General features: G+C 44.5%; 1 protein-coding gene across 3 annotated transcripts; it reads right to left on the bottom strand.

Moving 5' to 3' along the window:
• Positions 1 to 9,454: 9,454 nt before the first annotated feature.
• On the bottom strand, positions 9,455 to 19,849 carry wt1b (WT1 transcription factor b). 3 transcript variants are annotated; one of them, XM_053866392.1, is made up of 9 exons: positions 19,138 to 19,849; positions 17,835 to 17,957; positions 16,156 to 16,255; positions 14,051 to 14,131; positions 12,719 to 12,821; positions 12,510 to 12,648; positions 12,355 to 12,444; positions 11,238 to 11,321; positions 9,455 to 11,131 (listed from the first exon to the last, which is right to left on the bottom strand). In XM_053866392.1, the coding sequence occupies exons 1-9, from the start codon at positions 19,550 to 19,552 to the stop codon at positions 11,010 to 11,012; spliced, it is 1,257 nt and encodes a 418-aa protein (XP_053722367.1). In that variant the 5' UTR covers positions 19,553 to 19,849; the 3' UTR covers positions 9,455 to 11,009. The 3 variants fall into 3 exon arrangements, with proteins under 3 accessions (XP_053722367.1, XP_053722366.1, XP_053722369.1); XM_053866391.1 differs by having other exon boundaries at positions 11,229 to 11,321; positions 19,138 to 19,848; XM_053866394.1 differs by lacking the exon at positions 19,138 to 19,849 and having other exon boundaries at positions 11,229 to 11,321; positions 16,156 to 16,295; positions 17,835 to 17,942.
• Between the last annotated feature and the right edge of the window lie 731 nt (positions 19,850 to 20,580).

Raw genomic sequence — 20,580 nt, 5'->3', positions numbered from 1 at the left:
CTCATGTTGGTGGTTTATCTCCTGAGTTCAGTTGTTAACTGCAGCGTGTTTGGCCTTCCGGCACTGTCAACCAGGGCATGTCGGGTAAACGCACTTTCTAAAATTCAGACTGAAACTGTAGGGGCGCTTGAGTGTGAGGGAATCACTGAACATCCATCCATTTTCTTCCTCCTATCCAAGGTAGAGTCGCAGGGGCAGCAGCTATTGTTCCTATGAGGGAATAGCCAGTGGCCTCTGAGGCCCCTCTCAGTTGGACACCTCTTTTCAGAGGCATCCAGGACACATCCTGGCTTGATGTCCAAACCGCTCCTAATGTGAAGGAGGATCAGTTCTACGTCCAGAAGTCAGTCCAGACACCCGACAGAGCGCAGTGATTTTGGTCACTCATAGCTGTCGGTCCCTGCACTGAGTTTGTGTGCACAGTTCAAAGTTAGGACGCTTTCACACTGCGCACTCAGACAAAGCTCTTTCGGTTCAGAAGTTCGAGATCTGAACACAAGCGAGTCAGGTTTTGGCCGCAGACTTGATCCTGGCTGGAGACCTGCACTTTGTCTCAGGAAACTCTCTCCAGGTGGTGAGCTTCTCACCTCAGGCGACTCGGCGCTAGATGCCGGAAACTACAGGACGCCACACAAACATGATAAATGCCGGACAGTGAAGCGTCTGCTCGGTGTCTGGCCGAACAACATCGTTCAAAAACAACTTCTCAAACTCCCAGAACACCCGGGAGCTGCAGGAAAATTGTACTTGGGAACGGGAGCGCAGCGGTCTGGGACTCGTGATGTGTGCCGATGTTTGATAACTCACATATTTTCGCCGTTATTAGGCTGATAAACACCTGATTCTATTGATAGACAGATTTGCTTAAATGAATAATGCTGCGCTGTACAGTAACTGTTTTCACTGCTGTGGTGTGGCTGCAGCGCAGCTGTCTGCATGAGGAGGACTGCGAGGAAGAAAGACGCAGCTTGATTTTTCCCAAGTTACTGAAGATCTAGAACTATTCAGTGATCATTTCCGACGTCTGGATCTGTACTGCAGTGATTAAAATCTTCTCGAGCGTCAGTAATCTCTCTCACTGTGTTCAGTGTGTTGTGAGAGTGGTGTGGATCAATCAAGACGCTCCGTATTACGCAGCTTGTTTCCGCTATTTCCTGGGGCAAGACTCTTTCATGTTTAGTTTTGGCTGTGAAACGCCACATTGTGTTCCAGCCGTGGCGGAGGTCCGTCATCAGTTCATATCTGAGGTGACAACGACTCGTAGTGCTAAGAATTGACAGAAATAAGGAGGTCAGGCCGATGGTGGTAAATAGGTTGTTGCATGGCTCATGACAACTTCCCTGAGACGTGCGTCACAAACCAGCTATTTTGCACACAAAACATTTGGAGGTTGATGGTGGGGAAAATCTGTGCGTTCGAAAGTGAGTGATGTATTTCGAAACAACTTTAAGGGTGGGTTGGGAAAACGCTCTGATTCTCATGGTGTTCTGTTGGTTTATTCATTTATTTTCCCTCGTCCTCCTCAGTGTGTTCTCTACAGCCACCTGCTGTCCGATTGAGTCCATTGCAGTCTGTGATATGATATAGACAAAATCAAAGTAGGGTAATAATTATAGGTATTAAAAGCACAATGTTGGCGGCCTTGAGTGGAGGTGTGAAAAAATATTGATCCAGCACTATATCGCGATACTTCGATCTCTAACATGATATGGATTTCTCATCACAGATTGCTTATTTTTATGCTGCCAGCTATTAAAAACATATTTTTCCTCATGCCTTCAGTGACAGTGTGAGCTGCACTGCATGTTTGGATGCTTTCAGTGTATTGTTAGGAATAAAAATAATAATAGTTTCGTAACAAACTGTATGCACTGTAACACTGCATTTTAGATAGATAGATAGATAGATAGATAGATAAATCGATAGATAGATAGATAGATAGATAGATAGATAGATAGATAGATAGATAGATAGACAGATAGATAGATAGATAGATAGATAGATAGATAGATAGATAGATAGATGGATAGATAGATAGATAGATAGATAGATAGATAGATAGATAGATAGATAGATAGATAGATAGATAGATAGATAATTTATTGATCTCCGAAGATAGTTCCGATTTGTAATACATTCTTTTTATTTTGAGATTTTTTATAATGTGATTTTTATGTAGCTACTTATTTATTTGTTACCTCTGTAGCGCAGTATGTCAAACAACACCGTCATATCGTTGTTGCATCATTCGGTTCTCCCCATTACGTAAAAAAGCATTCTATTGTGCGTTCTTGTCTTTCTCTAGATCTGCCATCATCGCACTGTTGTTGCACGTCAAACAATACCGTCATATATCGGGAAGCTGTCGCATCATTCGGTTCTCCCCAACACGGAATAAAAGCATTCTATTGTGCGTCCTTGTCTTTCTCTAGATCTGCCATCATCGCACTGTTGTTGCACGTCAAACGATACCGTCATATATCGGGAAGCTGTCGCATCATTCGGTTCTCCCCAACACGAAATAAAAGCATTCTATTGTGTGTCCTTGTCTTTCTCTAGATCTGCCATCGTCGCACTGCTGTTGCACGACTCGCTCCCTAGCACAACACGTATTTATCTAAATAGCAAATCTGCATTGACATCTTCGGGGTCTCTCAACAATCGCGCAACAAATGTTATATTAATCAGCTGCGATACAGGATCCATTTGCGTCGGGGGTTTCTCCTCACGACGCTGCTGCGGAGCGTCGGTGTGTGCGTGTCATGCCAATGTAGGCTAATTCAGAGTCTTGCATGTTTCTGCTGTTCGCAAAATGAAGCTTGAAAGAATCCATCAATCTTTCATGTCATGTCAGACGGAACAGCCGCCGTGCCATGCTCGTGCCTTGACTTCCCCTAGTGGACGTTTTACAGGCAGATAAGGAATCGGCCCCTAATGACTGCGTGATTAGAAGAGAAGGAAGTCAGCGGTAATGGATTTTAATTTAGGATCCATAAAGTTAGTGAGATGGTCACTAATTGAAACAGCCTCCTGAGGAGTGATGGGGTCAGTCAGCTGGTGTAAATGGCTTTTCTTTTCTAGTTTGTAGGGCCGATGTGTATCTTCATGAGGGAGCAAACTTTCTCTATTTCAATTAAAATATTGTGAGGTCTGCAGTTGTTATCGTGGCTCTCTCACCCCGTTTCTCGGCCCTCTTCTGGTCCCTTTCTCTGGCGGAGCTGCAGCCTGCGAGAGGAGGGAAGGCAGCGCTGGGCCTCGCTTCATCCCTCCGCTCCCCAGGGGGGTTCGGCTTGCTTTGTGATCTTGCACCTCACATGATGTAGACTCATCTAATCCTGTTAGAAGCTAACATCTTCCAGTGGAATGAAGAAGACCGCGGGAGGTGGAATCAAGTCCGAGATGAAAGAATGTATAGAGGAAGAGCGAGAATGGAATTTTTAAAAAGCTCCATCTGCCCTCATCGGCCGGCCCACATATTGGTTTTGTTGTGTACGTCTGGCGGTCTCATGAGAGCGTCCCGGCTGCTGTATCAGACAGACTCCTCTCAAGGTGTTTTCCTCTCGCTGTCTTTCTGTGTCTCTGCTCCCCGAGTGAGAAAGTTTGCCCTCCAGGCTCCATCTGAGCTCCAGGCCCCGCAAGGCCTGTGGATTCCCAGAGCTCCGACACACCGGAGCCCCTCAGGCTCCCTGCCGTACCACAGGGAATACCCCCAAGAACCCCATGGCCCCTCAGACTGTGGCGCAGCAGCTCTGCTCGAGAGAGCTTGAGGGGGTTGGGGGGTGGCTGTCTGGGAATACAACTAACAACACGCCTCACTTAGCATGAGCGCGATCCCTGACAGCGCCGCCTGTTGTTGCTGCTCAATTCTTACAAGCCGACTTGTTTGACTGTTTACGTTTCCTCTCCAGGGCCTTGTTCTTGCTCTGGGTCCCTGGGGATCGCGGAGGGCCCCAGTGTGCCACATGTGCGCTGACATTTCCGGATCCCAAAGGTTAAACAATGTCTTTTTAGCCCAAAGATGTCAGGTGCACCTGGGACCTTCTTCTGCCACGAATTGGGGGAATAATTTGCTGATTGGTCGAACAGAGTCGCAGAGTTCGAACAACGGAACGACGACTCTGGTGCTGTTCTCTGAGGTCCTTGTGGGTGTTGTGAACTTGTCCTGAAAAATCAGTGTGGAAAACAAGGTAGCTGAAATTGCAGAGAACAACAATCTGGGCAGCTACAAGTATTTTAGGCGGAGAAATATAGTAGCTGAATGAGAAAACTGGTGTGTACTGCACAAGTCCCAGGAGAGAAACCTGTGAGGGAACTCTTCGGACGAGGAGACACACACCCATGCGCCTCATCGCATGTCTTCCCATCTTCTTTTCCAAGGCATCTCCATCATGATCCACTGCCTTACACCTGTCCAAACCATCTTTCCTCCTTAGCTTTGTCTCCAAACTCATGAATATGAATCTCATGCAGAAACTATACTCAGAACATGGTGGAGGAAGGAATAGTTCCATGACATCATTTCATAAGCCTCCGATGGGGGGTAGGGTGCCCAAGGTATCACGACGAAGTAGCGCACAGCGCATCCTTAACACGCTGCCTTAAAAGGCGGAGTCTTCCTTGACTGACAGTGAGGGAGCGCGGACATTGCCAGCCACATTTCACTCCGTGTTGACAGAAACTTCTAGCGAAGGGGATCGGAATCCCAAATGCTCTATATCAGTATTTATGGACAAAAAGTGGACTCAACCGCATTTACAAAATCTGACTTGAGACGCTACGTAGGAAAGGGTTGAGGACTTACTGTACCCTGATGTCACAGTTAGTTGTCTCCACCCTGTCTGCACTCTCTTCTTCACCTTCCTTGATGATTTGTCCCAAATATGTGGCCTTTTGATTCACATCTAATGACAGAATGAAAAGATCAACTCTTCGTGTCTCATGAGTTTTGTCCCTGGAATGTTTCCCCCGCTACCTACCAAACTTTAGAGGAGGAAAATAAGGGCAACTTCAATTCATCCAGAACTTGTTGGCAACTTTAATAGCCTTTTTTTGCTGAATTTCCACCACACACGTTGCTTCTGGTGGGGGTTAGAGCCCGACGTGATCCAAAGCGGTTTGGTTCCACCTCACCTGGAACGGTGTCCAGCACACACACACAGCACAGAAGCCAGTCAGATGCTCAACTGAGTTGTTTTTTTTAAGCCTGATGTGCATCTAACTTGTCCACACACCTTCATGACAGAACAATGGAGCGTTCCAACACCGCAGCGCTAACAGAGCTAACGTGACGTTTCACTTCAAAACTTTATTGACACTCGTCGACCATCAAAGTTTGCTTCGTGGTTTAAAAGTTGGCTCAAAACTAAATGCAGAACCAAATAAATGCGCTCTGAAGTGTGAAAAGAGAAAGAATAATTTGATGTTGCAAAGCAAGTAGAGGCAAAAAAATAGAAATGAAAATTACCGGAACTAGAATGAAGTTCTTCGGCCTAAATTGTCAGATCCTTTAGGGTTAACTCTGACCAGAAACTTGCAAGTTAGTCTCTGAAATACATGTGTGAAAACAGCTATTTAAGATAAATAAATCATGATATATATTTACCACACTTTCTGTAGGCATTTTTAAACAGATAAATTTTCTACAAATTGTGTCTGCAAATGTCATGCCAAAATAGCTGAGAAATTAGCTAATTTTTTTTTAAACACAGGACTTTTACTAAGCACAATTGCGCTTTGGGCAAGGTACCTTAGGTGGTGTGCCTCAGGATTTTTTCAACCAAATGCCATGGCTTGAAAAACACTGTATGAGATGTCTCAAAGGAGATGACCTCATGAAGCTCATCAGGAGAATGTGTGTGTGCTGAGCAAAAAGATAAAACCCAAAGGTGGCTGTTATGAATATATAAATATAAAACACATTTTCAGTATTTTTCTTTTCATTCCATATGTGTTCATTCATAATCATTTGATAGCTTCCGTAAACATGAAAGTCAGGGACAATAAAGAAGAGCCGCTCGATGAGAAGCTGAGTCCAAGCTGTTTACTGGAAGTGTGCATTATGAAAAATCATATTTCCTGTCTGAATGATCCTCTCCGCTGCAGAGAGCAGCGTATCTGTAGCAACACGCTAAAAGGCAAGCCATTAACATGTGCATTTGTTAATTTAAATGCATGGCTGTGGATAAATAATGTATGGAATCTGTCATCACCTCCAACTTTAATTTAATTTACTCAAGTAAAAAAATTTAAAAAACAGTTTATAGTCATCATTTAGTGTCACATGACCTTTGCTCACTGCTAACCCAGCAGGTGTCCACCTGTTTGTTTTGTTTCACCTCATTTTCCATCTAAACTCTGGACATTTCCAGAGTCCCGAAGCCACAACATTTAAAGAAACATCAGACTAGACATGAGAGGGACCTGTGTTTTATCCCAGCTATGGATTACAGCTGCTGTCAGCGGACATGTTTCCGTGTTTGCGGCGATGCCGGCCTGCTGTCCTGCAGATGTCTGGGGCTGTGTGTAACCAGGTGTGCGTCACCTGAGATTACGCATGCCGACGCCCCTCGGAGGCCAACAGCCAACGTTCCAGCTGATGGGGCATCTGGTGGCGTGTGTGCGTGCATGTACAAGTGCATTCAAGTGTCGAGCTCCACAGCAACATTTGGTTGTTGTGTTGTCCGCTATCCTCTAAACATGGTGAATCAGAAAGGTCCTTTCAAGGAGGGCGATGCAGCGTGTGAGGCTGGTGCTGGGAACAGCGCTGAGAGCATGACTTTCCTGTGCTGCACTCTGTGTCAGCAGCCTCCAGTTAAGAGTGAAGTGGAGTGAGCCAAATGCTCAACTCGCTCCTTCCTCTGATCTTCCTCGGCTTCCCTGCAGAGAGACAACGCTGAGGAGCTCCTCTTAATCAAAGTGCGCTGGATTAAGAAGCAGAAAAAAAAAACCGCCCACATCACAGAGATACTGCCTGGCAGCCATTATGAGGATTGGAAACCGACCTGAATCACAGCTTCACACGAGCAAATCTGTGACCCTGAAACACAAGAACAACTTTGAATCTGTTGGTTTGGTCGCAGCTCAGGAGGATAATGGCGCAGCGCCAAAACAGATTAGAGGGAATCTGAGCAGCAAACAAGCCAAAGGTGTGAAAGAAATGCCACTTCAACATGCATGTGCACGTCTAAGGCTGGGCTGGAAAACACATGCACACGTCTTTAAAGGTTTCCCAATGTGCTCCGGCACTCATTTAGTTCAATAGTTTCGAGTCTGAGGGGCGTTAATTCATCTGATTTGTTTGTTCTTCAAAAGTGGACCTCTTAAATACGTCACAGTAATGTCGGAATTCATAACTACACTCTTTTCTCTTCAAGAAAATTCTAAGACAGCCTAACATCAGTGGCAGAGAGACGGGCATTGAACAGGTTTCTGTCCATCATTGACAATCCCAGTCATCCTCTGCACAACACCATCTCCATACAGAGGAGTAGTTTCAGCGACAGACTGCTGTCATTGTCCTGCTCCACAGACAGACTGAGGAGATCGTTCCTCCCTCACGCCATTCGGCTCTTCAACATCTCTCGGGAAGGACGATAATATGGACAAATACACTCTAGACTCACTACACAATCACAACAAAGACACACGTGCACTTTAGTTCGTGACACACACACATTCACATGCTGAACTGTTGTTATTTATTTTAATTTAATTTTAATTTTACTTTCCTATCTCATTGTAGCATTTTTTTTTTTTTTTTTTTTTTTTTTTTTACTTGCTCTTATGTTTCCACCTGTCATGCTGCTGGAAATGGGAATTTCTCTTCAGAGATCAATAAAGTATCTATCTATCTATCTATCTATCTATCTAAATACTGTGGATAAAAATGTATCATATTCTAGAGAAAGTAGAAGTGAGTCGTAGAAATGGCAGAGGAGGAAGTAGTTGCTATCACCTGAGGAAGAGTCATTTGAGGTTTCACTGTACAGGTCATGTTTACTGGCAGCTGCGTGGCCCATTTTTTAAAAAATGTTCCCACCTGGTTCCTCTAGTGAGGTCATCCAGGCTGTTGAACTGGTGTGAGGTTTACCAAGAAGTGTTCGGAATCATTTTGAAACGTGTTTCAGTGGTACATAAAAAGTTGCATCAGCAAATCAAATATGCTATACGTGATTGTTGTTTTTCACTTTTGGCCTTTCGCTCATTGACAACAAGCCTTTTTCGACCTGCCCAAACTGAGCTGGTACCACAGATGAGAGGTGCTAATGTTCCGTCTGTTCTGGTCCCATCAGAACTCCGATTTGGATGATGGTGTCCTCCAGCTCCAGACATCCCTGCGACCTGATATCCTCACCCATAGTTCCTGGAATGTGCCGTCTGTTGGTGGAATAAGTGCACTGCACCAAAAAGATTAAAGCAGAATATTTCTGCCATGGAAGCAAATCTGTCTCACCAGACAAAAACAGACACACTGTTTTTTCCCCCTTCCTTCAAATGTTATTTATTCATTTTAAGATGAAGATTCAATGTAAAAAAAATCCTCATCCAGTTCCTGACATTGTGTTTTTTAATAACATTAAATTTCTCTTCTAATATAGTTTCAGTTTCTTCAGAGTTGTTGAATCATGTTTAGGTCTGTACCCTGTGAAGAAAAACATTTTGCCTTAATAGGTCATGTGTAGCGCCCCCTAGTGGTGTGGGTCTCATGAAACGGCCTCCTCTTTTTTCAGATTGAAAACTGAGGCGATGCTCCATTATATTATTGAATTATTACGGAGCACAGAGCGCCACCTAGTGGATGCTGAAAGTCAGGACACAGTTCCATCAGAAAGCATATGCTATTCTTGTTTTTTAAATGCATAGACCTCGCAGTGTCGCAGGTCAGCCATGTTGCATCCTGAGATGGAGTTTGCTTAGTGGTTTCTGCGTTTGTAAGTGTGCGTGTGTTTACTGTGAGATTAGTGTGTGTGTGTGTTTCCAGTGGAGAACATGAACATCAGCGGTACCGTGCATGCATGTGCGTGTTTACAGGGCTTTCCCAGGTACGTGACGTCACCAGCCGACACGAGTCATGCAACGGCTCTGTGCTCCGCAGCGGGTCATGATTTATTCACTCACCTGCTGGAGCTGACTCACACACCATCCACGTGATGTTTAATTGATGGGCCTGATGCTGCAATCCTCCCACTGACGCTCAGCTCGGAGGGGCCAAAGGTCACCGGGACCCGGCCGCTTTTGAAGAGTTTTGGGCAGACGACCCAGTTACTTTGAGGTCCTCATCCTCAAATTGAAGCTTAACCTCGTGGGGTCTTGCAAAACGTTCCTACAAAGTCATACGGTCCTCACAAAGAAGTGTTTTGTCAAGAATTGGCCTACACAAAGTGGGATGAACACGGCCACACACACACGGCGTGGCGCGGAAGCGCAGGCTGACACTGCCATCATGTGGCTCCGAGATGTAAACTGCTGAGTTCACAAGGGACCTGAGAGGCTTGACATGCTGGGGGTCCGGGGCAGACGGGAGGGTCCGGTCAGAGCGGCCCAGACGCTGACACTTTGGTATGTGTCTTCAGTAATTGGACTTATTGAGCTCCAGATGTTCCCAGTTATGTAGATGTGAGTCTGAGATTTAAGAGACAGGGACCTGCAACATGTCAAGTCTCTGAGGGGCCTGCTGTACTGTTTATCACCCTGTGTGTGTGTGTGAGAGAGAGAGAGAATGTGTGTGCGAACCTTTATAGCTATACCTGCGGGGACCTTTTGCCGGTCCCCACAAGATTAAGCCTCAATTTGAGGAGTAAAACTTGAATTTCAGTTTGGTTAGTCATTCGTCTTGGATGGTTAGGTTTATGTTGAGAAGCTGGGGAAAGGGTCGTGGCAATGAAATGTCCCCACAAAACACAATAACATGACATGTGTGCGTGTGAGAGGAGGAAAGAATGTGTGTGTGAGATAGGGAGGGAGAGAGAGAGTGTGTATGTGTGTGTGTGTGTGTGTGTGTGCACCTGGTTTAGCTATAGTTGTGGGGACCAATCCCTGCTTTGTGGGGAGTTTTTTTGCTGGACCCCACAAGGTTAAGACTCAACAATTTGAGGATGAACACTTCAAAACAACTGGGTCATTATAACTGGGTTTAAGTTTGGTTCAGAGTCTTGGTTCAGGTTGGTTAAGCTCAGGGTGAGAGGCTGGGGAAAGGGTTATGGCAATGAGGTGTCCTCTCAATGTCCCCACAATACGAGTTCTCAGTGTTTCTGAGTTTGTCATAGCTGAGTGTTGGTCTTTATGAGTACGTATGTGTGCGTGTTTTCGCACGCCGACATCAGTGTATGTTTTTGTAGTGTGTTTGTGTTTCATTGTGTCACGATTTGAAAGCGACTCCTTTGTGCAACTATGTGTTTGTGTGGTTGAACCATGTGCCTGGAGTGTTTTGCTCTAAAAATCTGTTGCTGTTGCATGTGTTGCCATCTTGTCTCAACCACTCTCCCCTTGTTCCTTGCATTAGATTCTTCCGCATCAAACCGTAGCAGTTGGACACTGGTAAATCACAGGCAAATCCTTTATGAACTTACAGATGTAATACATAAAACAAATCTGTACAACTAGTGTATCGTGTGTGAGCCGTGTGAGTATAGCGACTGACGCACATTTACAGCTCTGCTTCCTACATCCTAAAGTTCAGCGCTATGTACAGTTGTGATTCAGAGAAAGAGCCAGTGCAAATGCAGTACAACGCTTGTAGAACACCTCATGAACGCCGTCTATGAAGTGGTTATTCATCTCATATACCGAATTTACATGTGACCCGAAAGTTGAAAAGAGATTTTTTTGGTTTAAATCAAGTGCTGATGCTCTGTGCTCTGGCGGATCCTGACGGCCTCAGCTGAGCCCCTCCACCGCTGCAGGTCTGGCACGGAACCATGACCGCTGACCGAGCTCCAAGTGTCTCTCCCCACAAAGCTGGCACCACGTACTGTCACCGTCCTCTCTCCTCCTCATCCTCCGCTCGCTGCTCAGATGGCAGGATGCTGCTTGGTCTGGTTCCTCTGGTGCATGCTGTGGTGGCGCATCAGCTCGTCTGAGCGGGCAAACTTCTTCTGACAGTTGGACCACCTGCAGGTAAAAGGCTTCTCACCTACCGAAGAAGAAAAAAATCCGAAATTAAATGAAAGATCGCCGACTTGGACAGGAAACTAAAGCGATGGTATTAAGAAAGAATAAAGGTTACGCACTTGTTTTACCTGTATGTGTCCGAATGTGAGTCTTAAGATGGTCTGACCGTGCAAACTGTCTCCCACACGTCGGGCACTGAAAAGGCTTCACTCCTACACACAGACACACATATTAAAGGTGCCAGTCCCGACATATATTTGACTCATCATTCACTCCTCAGACTCGGTTTCACCCATTCATTTGACCATATATCTCACGCTAGTGTCAAGGCCTCACCCGCCATGATTTTTCTGAATTACTTCCTGCTCCTCTGTGTCTCGCGATCGGCAGCTGCAAGAACTTGTCACCGATGAACCTCCACCTCTTAAGCTGGAGACTGATGCAGCGCCAGATCGGAAATGCTTCTACACCGTGGTATGTATTTTGGCCTCCCGTTCTGAACATTTTGGACTTTTTACATCCTCAAATTTTTACTTCCTGGTCTCCCTGTTGTTTTGCCTTTGCGCCTGAGAATTTCCGTTAGTTTGTTCTATTTATGTTTTCTTGTTTCTTAGTCCCCGACGTGTTGTCAGTTTGTTTTTTGGACTCTGGATTTCGGTTGGAGTCTCTTTTAGTTAGCTGTTTTGGACTCGGGCCGCGTCCCATTTGTGTTGGCTCGGTCATTTTTGTTATAAACTGTGTTCAGCCTTTCTATACTTCCTGCGCTTGGGTTCTCCTCATTGTCTGAGCCGTCACGGCTAGGTCATGCCGGTCCACTGCTGTGAGGGGGTTTTCAGGGGCAGACGGAGGTTTTTTTTAACCATATAAAAAACTCTCATTTGGCCCTTCATAGAGCGCGTCTGCCACACAGAGGTCATGGGTTCAAGTGCTGGTCCAAACCCAGGTAAGTGGGAAGGGGTTCATCAGGAAGTGCACCTGGCCCCCGAGTCGGTGCCAAGTGAAACATGTGGGCGAGCTGCTGTGCCCACACTCATAAAGGAGAGAGGGTGATGCATGGACAATAAAAAAATATTTTTAAAAAATGAATCAGATCATAAACTCACTGTAAAAAACACACTTTGTCACACAATGTGCACTGCAATATGCACTGCAAGTAATACACTTGTATAAGTGGTCAAATGAGGGTCAAAGGAAACCACAATATGGAAGTAAGAATAAGAGCAAGGATGAAGGAAGGACAGGCACCTGTGTGTCTCCGCTGGTGTCTCTTTAGCTGGTCCGAGCGGGAAAATCTTTTCCCACAGTCTGTGTAGTCACATGGGTACGGCTTCTCACCTGCAAGATAGAAGTATCAGCATCAGTCATGCGACTATATGAGCGGCGACAAAGGCGTGAGTCACCTGTGTGGGTGCGGCCGTGCATCTGCAGGTGTGAGAGTTTGAAGTACTTCTTGCCACAGCCTGGATGGAGACACAGAAAGGGACGCTTCTCGATGTTGTCGGAAGACTTCCCCACGGTGGGAGTGACCCGCCTGACATCCTGAGACGGAGGACGTCGGTTATTTCTGAGCCATGTGAGGGCTTCATGGCTCCTCCCGGCCTCAGCTCACCTGCAGTCCCCTGAAGACGCCGTGGGTGTGGATGTGGTACTGGGCGCTGACCAGCATGGGAGGAGTGGCTGCGGGGTCACTATCGAAGGGAGGCGGGTGGCTGCTGCAAAGACACGGAGTAAAGCCTCCAGTAAATTACCTGGAGTGCAGACGGTATCATTTTGACTCAAATCTGGGTTCAACTGTCAGTTACTGCTGAACACGCCACCAACAGTGAAGAAAAACGGAATTGCTTCCACCCAAATATCTTCACTTTAGTAACTTAGTAACAAACTTCAGTTTGTTCTATGTGGAGTTGCGTAGGCAGCAGCGCAACCGCAGAGGTCCAGACTCCCCTCATGAAGCATCAGTGCTCGACAAACAGTGTGTTTTGTCCTTTGTAGTCACACCAGCTTGTCGTACTTTCATTAAGGACTGGGTCTTGACTCATGACTTCCAGTCCAAAAACAGAGTTGTGAGAGAGTGAGTTGGTTATTAAAGTAGAAGTTGCTAGATGTCAGGGTCCAGTCCAAGAGTGGACAAGGGACAGTGCAGTAGACCTTGACATTAAAAGCCTTGTCACCCATGAGATGAGCTTTCTTTTTTACATGGTTGCAACGACACTTAGGAGACAGTAGGAAGGAGATCAGAGGCGAGCCAGCCATCCACATCATGAAGAGCCTGTGAGATGGAATGTTTCTGGCAACACCTCCACGACCTGACTGACGTAGTGTGACTGGCTCGATGACTACCTGGGATAAGGTTGGGGTTTCAGTGTTCTATTACTTAAGACCACATTACTATTTTCTCTGAATCAACTTCATTTTGACTAGGTGACATCTCCTTTTGTATCAGAAAAAACGTCAGCCGATAGGGCAACTGCTGACCCATCAATAAACCATGTTTATGTCAGAGACACCCATAAATCAAACAATATTTTTGATCATTGTAATGGACTCATGAAGGGTATGCACTAGGGGTATTGGTCATCATTTGGCTTTTCAATAAAACCTTCTGGGCTTTTTAAAATAGTGCTTTGAATTCAGATTGGCATCGGTCTTGGATTTCTCGACTCGGTCTTTGCCCCTCAGAGTCTCGACTTCAACACTAGGAACAAGTATGTGCTGCTCAAACCCTTGTGTAAAAGACAAAATACTTTTCAGCCGAGTCAAAAATGAAGGCATAAATCAAGCTTCAGAGATTAGAAAATCGAACAGCTCTAAGTCACTGGTTTCCCTCGGCACCGGGCCAGCAGACATCTGGCTGGGTTCCTCCTCCACCTCCTGTTCCTCCTCTGCCTCAGTAAAAACAATAGTCAGTCGTCAAGAGTCCAGTGAGCTGGTGTGACTTTACCTCTTCATGGACGATGCCAGCGTGTTCATCTGGTTCCATGTCACACACTCCAGCTGTGAGGCCATTTGGTACAGATTGTCGCTGAGCAAACACAGAAAAACACCACAGTGGTTGAACAAACCAAACACAAATGAGTCCTTCTCCCATTTCGCCAGTATTTTTTGTTTCCATTCGAAGTTCTCATGAATGAATAGTGGCGTTTGAGAAGATACTGAAGACATTTGAGTGAGGAGGGAACTCCGATGCTCATAAACACACGCTGTCCACCTCCTCACTGGCTTCATTAGAAAAAAATAACTTGGGCAGCGTGCCATTCTTTACCTTGGCACGGAGCTCCTGCGGCACACACCGTACCCAAAAACACACACACTATGGGATGTGATTGTTAGCTGGGCAGGGGCGAGCATCTCGGCGCCTAGCACACCATGGTCCGGTGCATGACATCACTCTGCACCATTGAAGCAGCAACAGTTTCGGGGGATTTCTGGGAGACATTCTTGGAGAAAGTCCTTGAGGGAAAGACGCGGATGGCTCTCTAATCAGCTCCCAAATATGTACGACTGTGGAAAGGCTCACTGATATGTGACATACACACTGTGTGTGTGTGTGTAGGGCTGCTTGACTGAGAGCTTCCAGCTCCTGTCATTAGCTCCAGCAACAGTGAAGTTTTCTCTTATCGCCTGCAGTTCCAGTATTTGGGTAGCAAATGTTCTGGCTCCACAACAACATTCAAAGGATCTCATCGCGACTGAACCCTGCACTGAACCGCTCAGCAAAAATGTAAATCAATTAAAAATAATAAAAGCGGCCAAACTTCACTTCTTCCTCGAGGAAATCTACAGCCCATAAAAGCTACATCCCAGGAGGCTTCCTGTTTTTCTCAGATTTGCTTAAGACAACTCTTGTGTGGGTTGGATGACCTTGAGTTGCACTAAGAATCAAAACGCTTTCTTCCACATTTTACCAACTCAGTCAACCAGCTATAGACTCACTCTGACTTTACCAAGTTAACTGTCTCAAGGACATTTTACAGCTTTTTGGTCCCACTTTAGATCACGGAACATGCATTTGCATAAATAAACTATTTATTTTTATTATGTGTATTAGCATGTTATTAGCCTGTAATTAATCATTACATGGCATTACATTGCATTAATCTTGACATTGACTGCATTTTCCTCAGGATTGGTCACCTATCTGAACAACATCATTAACCCATATCTCATAATAATGAGTTTATTATACTCCCCAATCTAAAATGTTATTACCACACTTTGTGTTGTTATTGTAGCTGGAAAAACACTCAATAAAAATATCATCGGGAGGAAAAGGCTTCATTTGTGTTTCAGACAAAAGGCCAATGAACAAGTTAAGACATTACAATTCTAGATTCATTCACCACCGTTTATTAATGTTTAAATGAAATATATCTTGAAAACTATGACAAGAACGGGCACCAAAAACATTTGTGTTCTTGATAAAAAAAAGTTTAAACAACACGTCTGGTTAACCAGCCCGACTCTGACTTTACCATGTTAACTGTGTCCCGAGGAAAAGAGACGTCACTAAGCATGGCAGCAAGTAGAAGTGATAAGCTACAGCAAACATGGCTGAACATTATGACTTTATGATGCGAAGAGGCGGCAGGCCGCCATGTTGAGTCGATGACTGGCGGTAATCTAACCTGATCCTTTGAGAGAATCAGGCGTCTTGTTTTACAGCAGAGTCCTTCGGCTCACATCCTCTCTATAGAACTGCAAATCACCAACTAAAGTCCTGCAGTGACTGAACATGTGTTTTCCAAGCGGGATCCTGCACATCAGTCGTATTTCATTTGGTGTTTGTTTAGGCCTGCTGAGCACTAGTGGTCAGCTCTTGACCTCAGCACAAATTCATGATCCAGTCGGGGCTCAGGCTGAAACAGGCTTCAGCGAAAGAGATCACTTTTCACGTGTAATTCACTCTTAGCAGTGTAGCACAAAGACATTAGCTTGATATACGGCGGGTCCATCGACACACATAAAACCAGACCGGTGTTATTTATGCTGGTCACATGTGGAACTAAAAGACTTCCACGCAGCCATGTCGACGGTTGAAAGACTCACCTATTGTAGTTCCTCAGCAGGAGACCTTGACTGCTGGGGCATGACTCTGGAGGACTGTGACAGCCGAACATAGGCGGAGGCCCTGGGTACTGTTGGTCACCTGCGGAAGACCACCAGCATCCCAATGTAATGGACTCCCACTATTTACGTTAAGCATAAATTAGCAAATTAAATTTGCTATATAACAGTTAAACGAACAAGGATATAACAAGGAAACCTTGAGGAGAACATGGCGCTAAACATGACTCAATGAGTCAAAACAGAACCAGATTATGATATGCAAACAGAATATAGAAAAAAATATAGTTTTGTTTTGTTTTGTTTTGTTTGTTTTGTTGTTTTGTTTTGTTTGTAGAGTTGATGTAAATCGAAATGAACAAAAGGACAAAAATAATGCAATTAATTGAAATATGTTTATGAAAAAAAAAGAACTCTAATATACCGAGAGATAAAATAACATTAAACTGTCTAGTGCTGGAAAAACAACAATGCACATTTCAACTAAAGCATTTGACCAGAGTTAGAATCAGTGTCAAATCAAGAATAAAAATCTACTGATCAAAAAGACTTGTTCTGTACCACTTTGCAATATATATCTGTACATACGACGAACTCTGGGTTTTGTGAAAAATCTTTCAGTTATATTTATGTATCTATTTATTTATTTGTTTTTCTTTTTTTCTGTGTTTGTTACACGACATGTAGAGCCAAGAGATGACAATATTTTGAATGACCTTTTCCCCTTTTTGGTCACACTTTAGATTACGGAACATATATTTGCATAAATAAACTACTTATTTTCTTACGTGTATTAGCATCTCTAGCATTGTGATCACTGACATGAGAAAATAATGAGTTTATTAATACTTAGTCTAAAGTGTTTGTACCGTTATTGTGGCTGAAAAAAAAAACTATATTATGGGGGCGGGGGGAGGCTTCATTTGTGTTTCTGACAAAAGGCCAATGAACAAGTTAAGACATTAAAATTCTAGATTCATTCACAACTGTTTATCAATGTTGTAAATGAAATATATATTGAAAACTATTACAAGAACGGGCACCAAAAACACCATCATTTGTGTTCTTAATAAAAAAGTTAGAAACACATTTACAAATACAAGAATTTATTTTGTCAAATAGCACCTGAACAGATACAGCATGAACCTCCGGAGCTACTATGTGAATGTATTCCAGCTGTTTAGAGACATCACCAGTCTGGATTTTTTTATTTTTTTTATGAATCAAGGGAAGAATGTGTTGTTTCTTTGCAGTAACACGAATGACGGTTGGCCTTTTTGTTAGCGAGTGTTTGTGGTGGAATATCCTCTTGTTCTGTGACAGAAAAACCGACTGCAGCAGGGAGCGTGACCCCGGCGTGTACGTCTACACTTCCGAATCAATCACACACTGCGCTTCTTTTCAGGTTCATAAACCATATTGGTCCCCAGACACTCGTCCTGACATTCCAGTCGGGACATATAAAGTGGTTCCCTCCAGTCATCCTCATTAAGCGTACAGAGAAAGAGCCAGAGCGTGTTTAAGCGCGGGCTGAAGGGACAAGCGGTGATTTTATTGTGATGTGTAAAATGATGGGTTACTTAAATGACCTTGCTGTGACAAGACGGCGCTTCGCTCGGCGAGACACTTGAGCGAACGCGTGGTGGGATGCGGGTGGTTACCTATGGTGTTGGCGGGAGACAGCGGGTCCTCGTGTTTGAAGGACAGACTGGAGAACGGAGGGGTGTGATGGGACGGCGTGTGACCGTAACTGGGGTTGTTTTCCAAACTCATCGCTCCATAACCTGAAGAGAGAGGAGAAGGTTCATTTGTGAATGAGTTCTGAAGTCTCCATCGCTGGCAGGAACATGGTGACCTGCAGATATGAACCAAACTAGTAAACTCTATTTGAGGCATTTTCCTTCCTCCCATCTGTTTTCAGGCGTCGGGGTTTAAATATTTGTGGCACATAGAAACCCTTCACACTCATGACTTGATTCAAACGGCCTCACAGTCCTGAGTCAGAGTCCCGTGGGACGCTAAAGGTTTTCTGAGAAAGATGACTTGCACATTTTCACTTCAGTCCCGGCAGACCGTTCAGCAGTTTGTCACTTCGTCCAAAATCTGACTTTCCACAGAGAGAACCCATCTGACATCAGCAGACGCTGAGGTGCTGGTTTGAACTCCTGACCTCTGACTAACAACTCTTAGTCAGAGTTGCAAGTGGAGGTTACAAAAATAAGAACAAACATTAAATTCGAGAACAGAAAGGCTTCACTGACTAGTGAAGAACACTGACATTTAAATACTGCTAACAATAGGAGGCATTTAAACTGTGTCTGAGATACCTTGTTCAAACTATACTCATTCATGGTTAATGTGTTTCTAATCTCCATTGAAATTTGGAAATCGCGGTTTGCTGTTTTATTTAAAAGGTTTACAAAATGAGAATTAAAAAAAAAAACGAAACACAGATGAAATCTCAAAATTCACAAATATAACTAACTAAATGGTAGGTGTAGAAGAACATAAATAGTTCAATGAATTTATTCGAGGTGACAATTTGCACAGGCTTGAAAAAGTTTTTAAAAATATTTTTAAATAGTTTTGTTTTTTAAGAAAAGAAAAACAACTCCTCAACATATCACTTGCAAAGGTTCATAAAAATCAATATAGTCATCTCATTAAAAATATAATTTGATTATTATTTTTATAGCTTTACTCCAAAATATTCCAATAATAACAGTGTAACAATTAAGATTTTGCAAACTCTAAACAAAAGTTTTGTAAGTGAAGTTTTGTAAAGTAAATAGCAGCTAAATAACCACTTGTGTAGGTTTGAGAAAAGTCAGCTCAAAAAGAAAGGTGTTTTGTTTTTTTCCTATTGGTCACACCTGATTCAGTCCAAATAATTTTACTGTGAATTTGGAGCCTAACCACTATGCAGCTCTAGTCTGACCCAGTAAAGATCTTAAGCGTATTTACCCTGGTTGCGGCCCACAGGTGGACTCTCCACGCATCCCGAGAGGTAGGGTCCGTTCGGGAAAACTCTGGGCTGGCTGGCAGTCGACTCTCCGAACGCTCCGACCCGACACGGGCCTGAGCCTGTGAGCTGTCCGGAGAAGTGCACCGTGAAGGCCCCAAGACCACAGTGGGGGTCCTCCACGACCTCGCCGCCCGCCCACCCCGGCTCCTGCTTGATGATGGAGTGGTGCGACGGCAGGGAGTTGTACGTAGAACCTGAATGTAGGTCCAGGAGCTGGGTCCACTGGCCGCTGCCCATTGACATACCGCAGCCACCGCTGACTCCGGTGAGGGAGGGCAATGGAGGTCCCGTCAAAAGGGCCAGATCTCGAACTTCTGACCCCATCGCCATGGTCCCGCACGGTTCTGTCAGCATTTGGAAATAAAAGACGGCAAAAAGTCCAGAAAAGCCAGACGTAGTCCTGTGGAAAACAAGTGAAACGGTGAGCAGCGCTAGGAAGCCATGTGTGATGCACTAAACTACTGATTAACTAGAGCTGCGAGCGTCGGGAATCTCCTAACATCAGCAGGGAGCTGGAGTGAGTGAGTGTGTCTCTGTGTGTGTGTGTCCCCTTGTCTCTTGAATGTCTGGCTTTCTTTAGTCTCCAAGAAGCTCAAATACGACTCATCCGACAGTGGGAGGAGCGAGGAGAAGACGCTGACCCTCTGACTGACACTTTCTCAAGAACTGCTCTCGAGCCAAATTCAAGTGCTGCTGAGGAGCTGCCTTCTTTGTCAAGGGGGATTAGAATGGTTTAAAGGCTTCTTTGGATGTTGATGGTAAGGACTCAGTTGTAAACATGTTTTGGTCCAGAATGAATAATAATAATAATAATAATAATAATGTGTGTGATCATGATGGAATAAAACAGTAGGTGGTTCAGATTGTTCAGTTTTTATGACCAAGCCCTGAATAAACGTCTCACGTTCTGACATCATGATGTCCAGCAGACAGAGTTTTGGGGGCTACACCAGCTTATAACAATGAACACGCCCAAACCTTGCGTTAATTTTCAGTCACCAATTTCTGGAACGTGACACTCCAACCCTGCAACAAGAGCTGGAATCAAACCGGGATACCTCCCTCTCTTTCAATGAACAGTTTAGTTTACCATCTGGCCACTGCTATCAACACGGCTCAAGTTCAACTGTCTTATTTTTCCTCTGTATCAATTGGGTTGTGCAAAGGACTTCTGGAATAACACTTCAGTTTCACTTAAATGTTTCATTATTGAATCAACAAGAAAAAATAGGAGGCAGATGTTTTTGGAAAGGAGCTGCTTGGCAGAGGTCTGTGCTCTCAGTGCGTCTTCAGCAGCGATTGTGTTACCCCCATTCAATCTGACTCTTCTGACGCACTGTGTTTTCTTTAATCATCACTCTTCCCAGAATGACAGCAAAAGT

This window comes from Synchiropus splendidus, chromosome 5 (assembly GCF_027744825.2).
Source record: "Synchiropus splendidus isolate RoL2022-P1 chromosome 5, RoL_Sspl_1.0, whole genome shotgun sequence".
In the NCBI taxonomy this organism is placed as follows: Eukaryota; Metazoa; Chordata; class Actinopteri; order Syngnathiformes; family Callionymidae; genus Synchiropus; species Synchiropus splendidus.
Note: the sequence above shows the minus strand (reverse complement) of the source record. Positions and strands in the feature narration are given on the sequence as shown.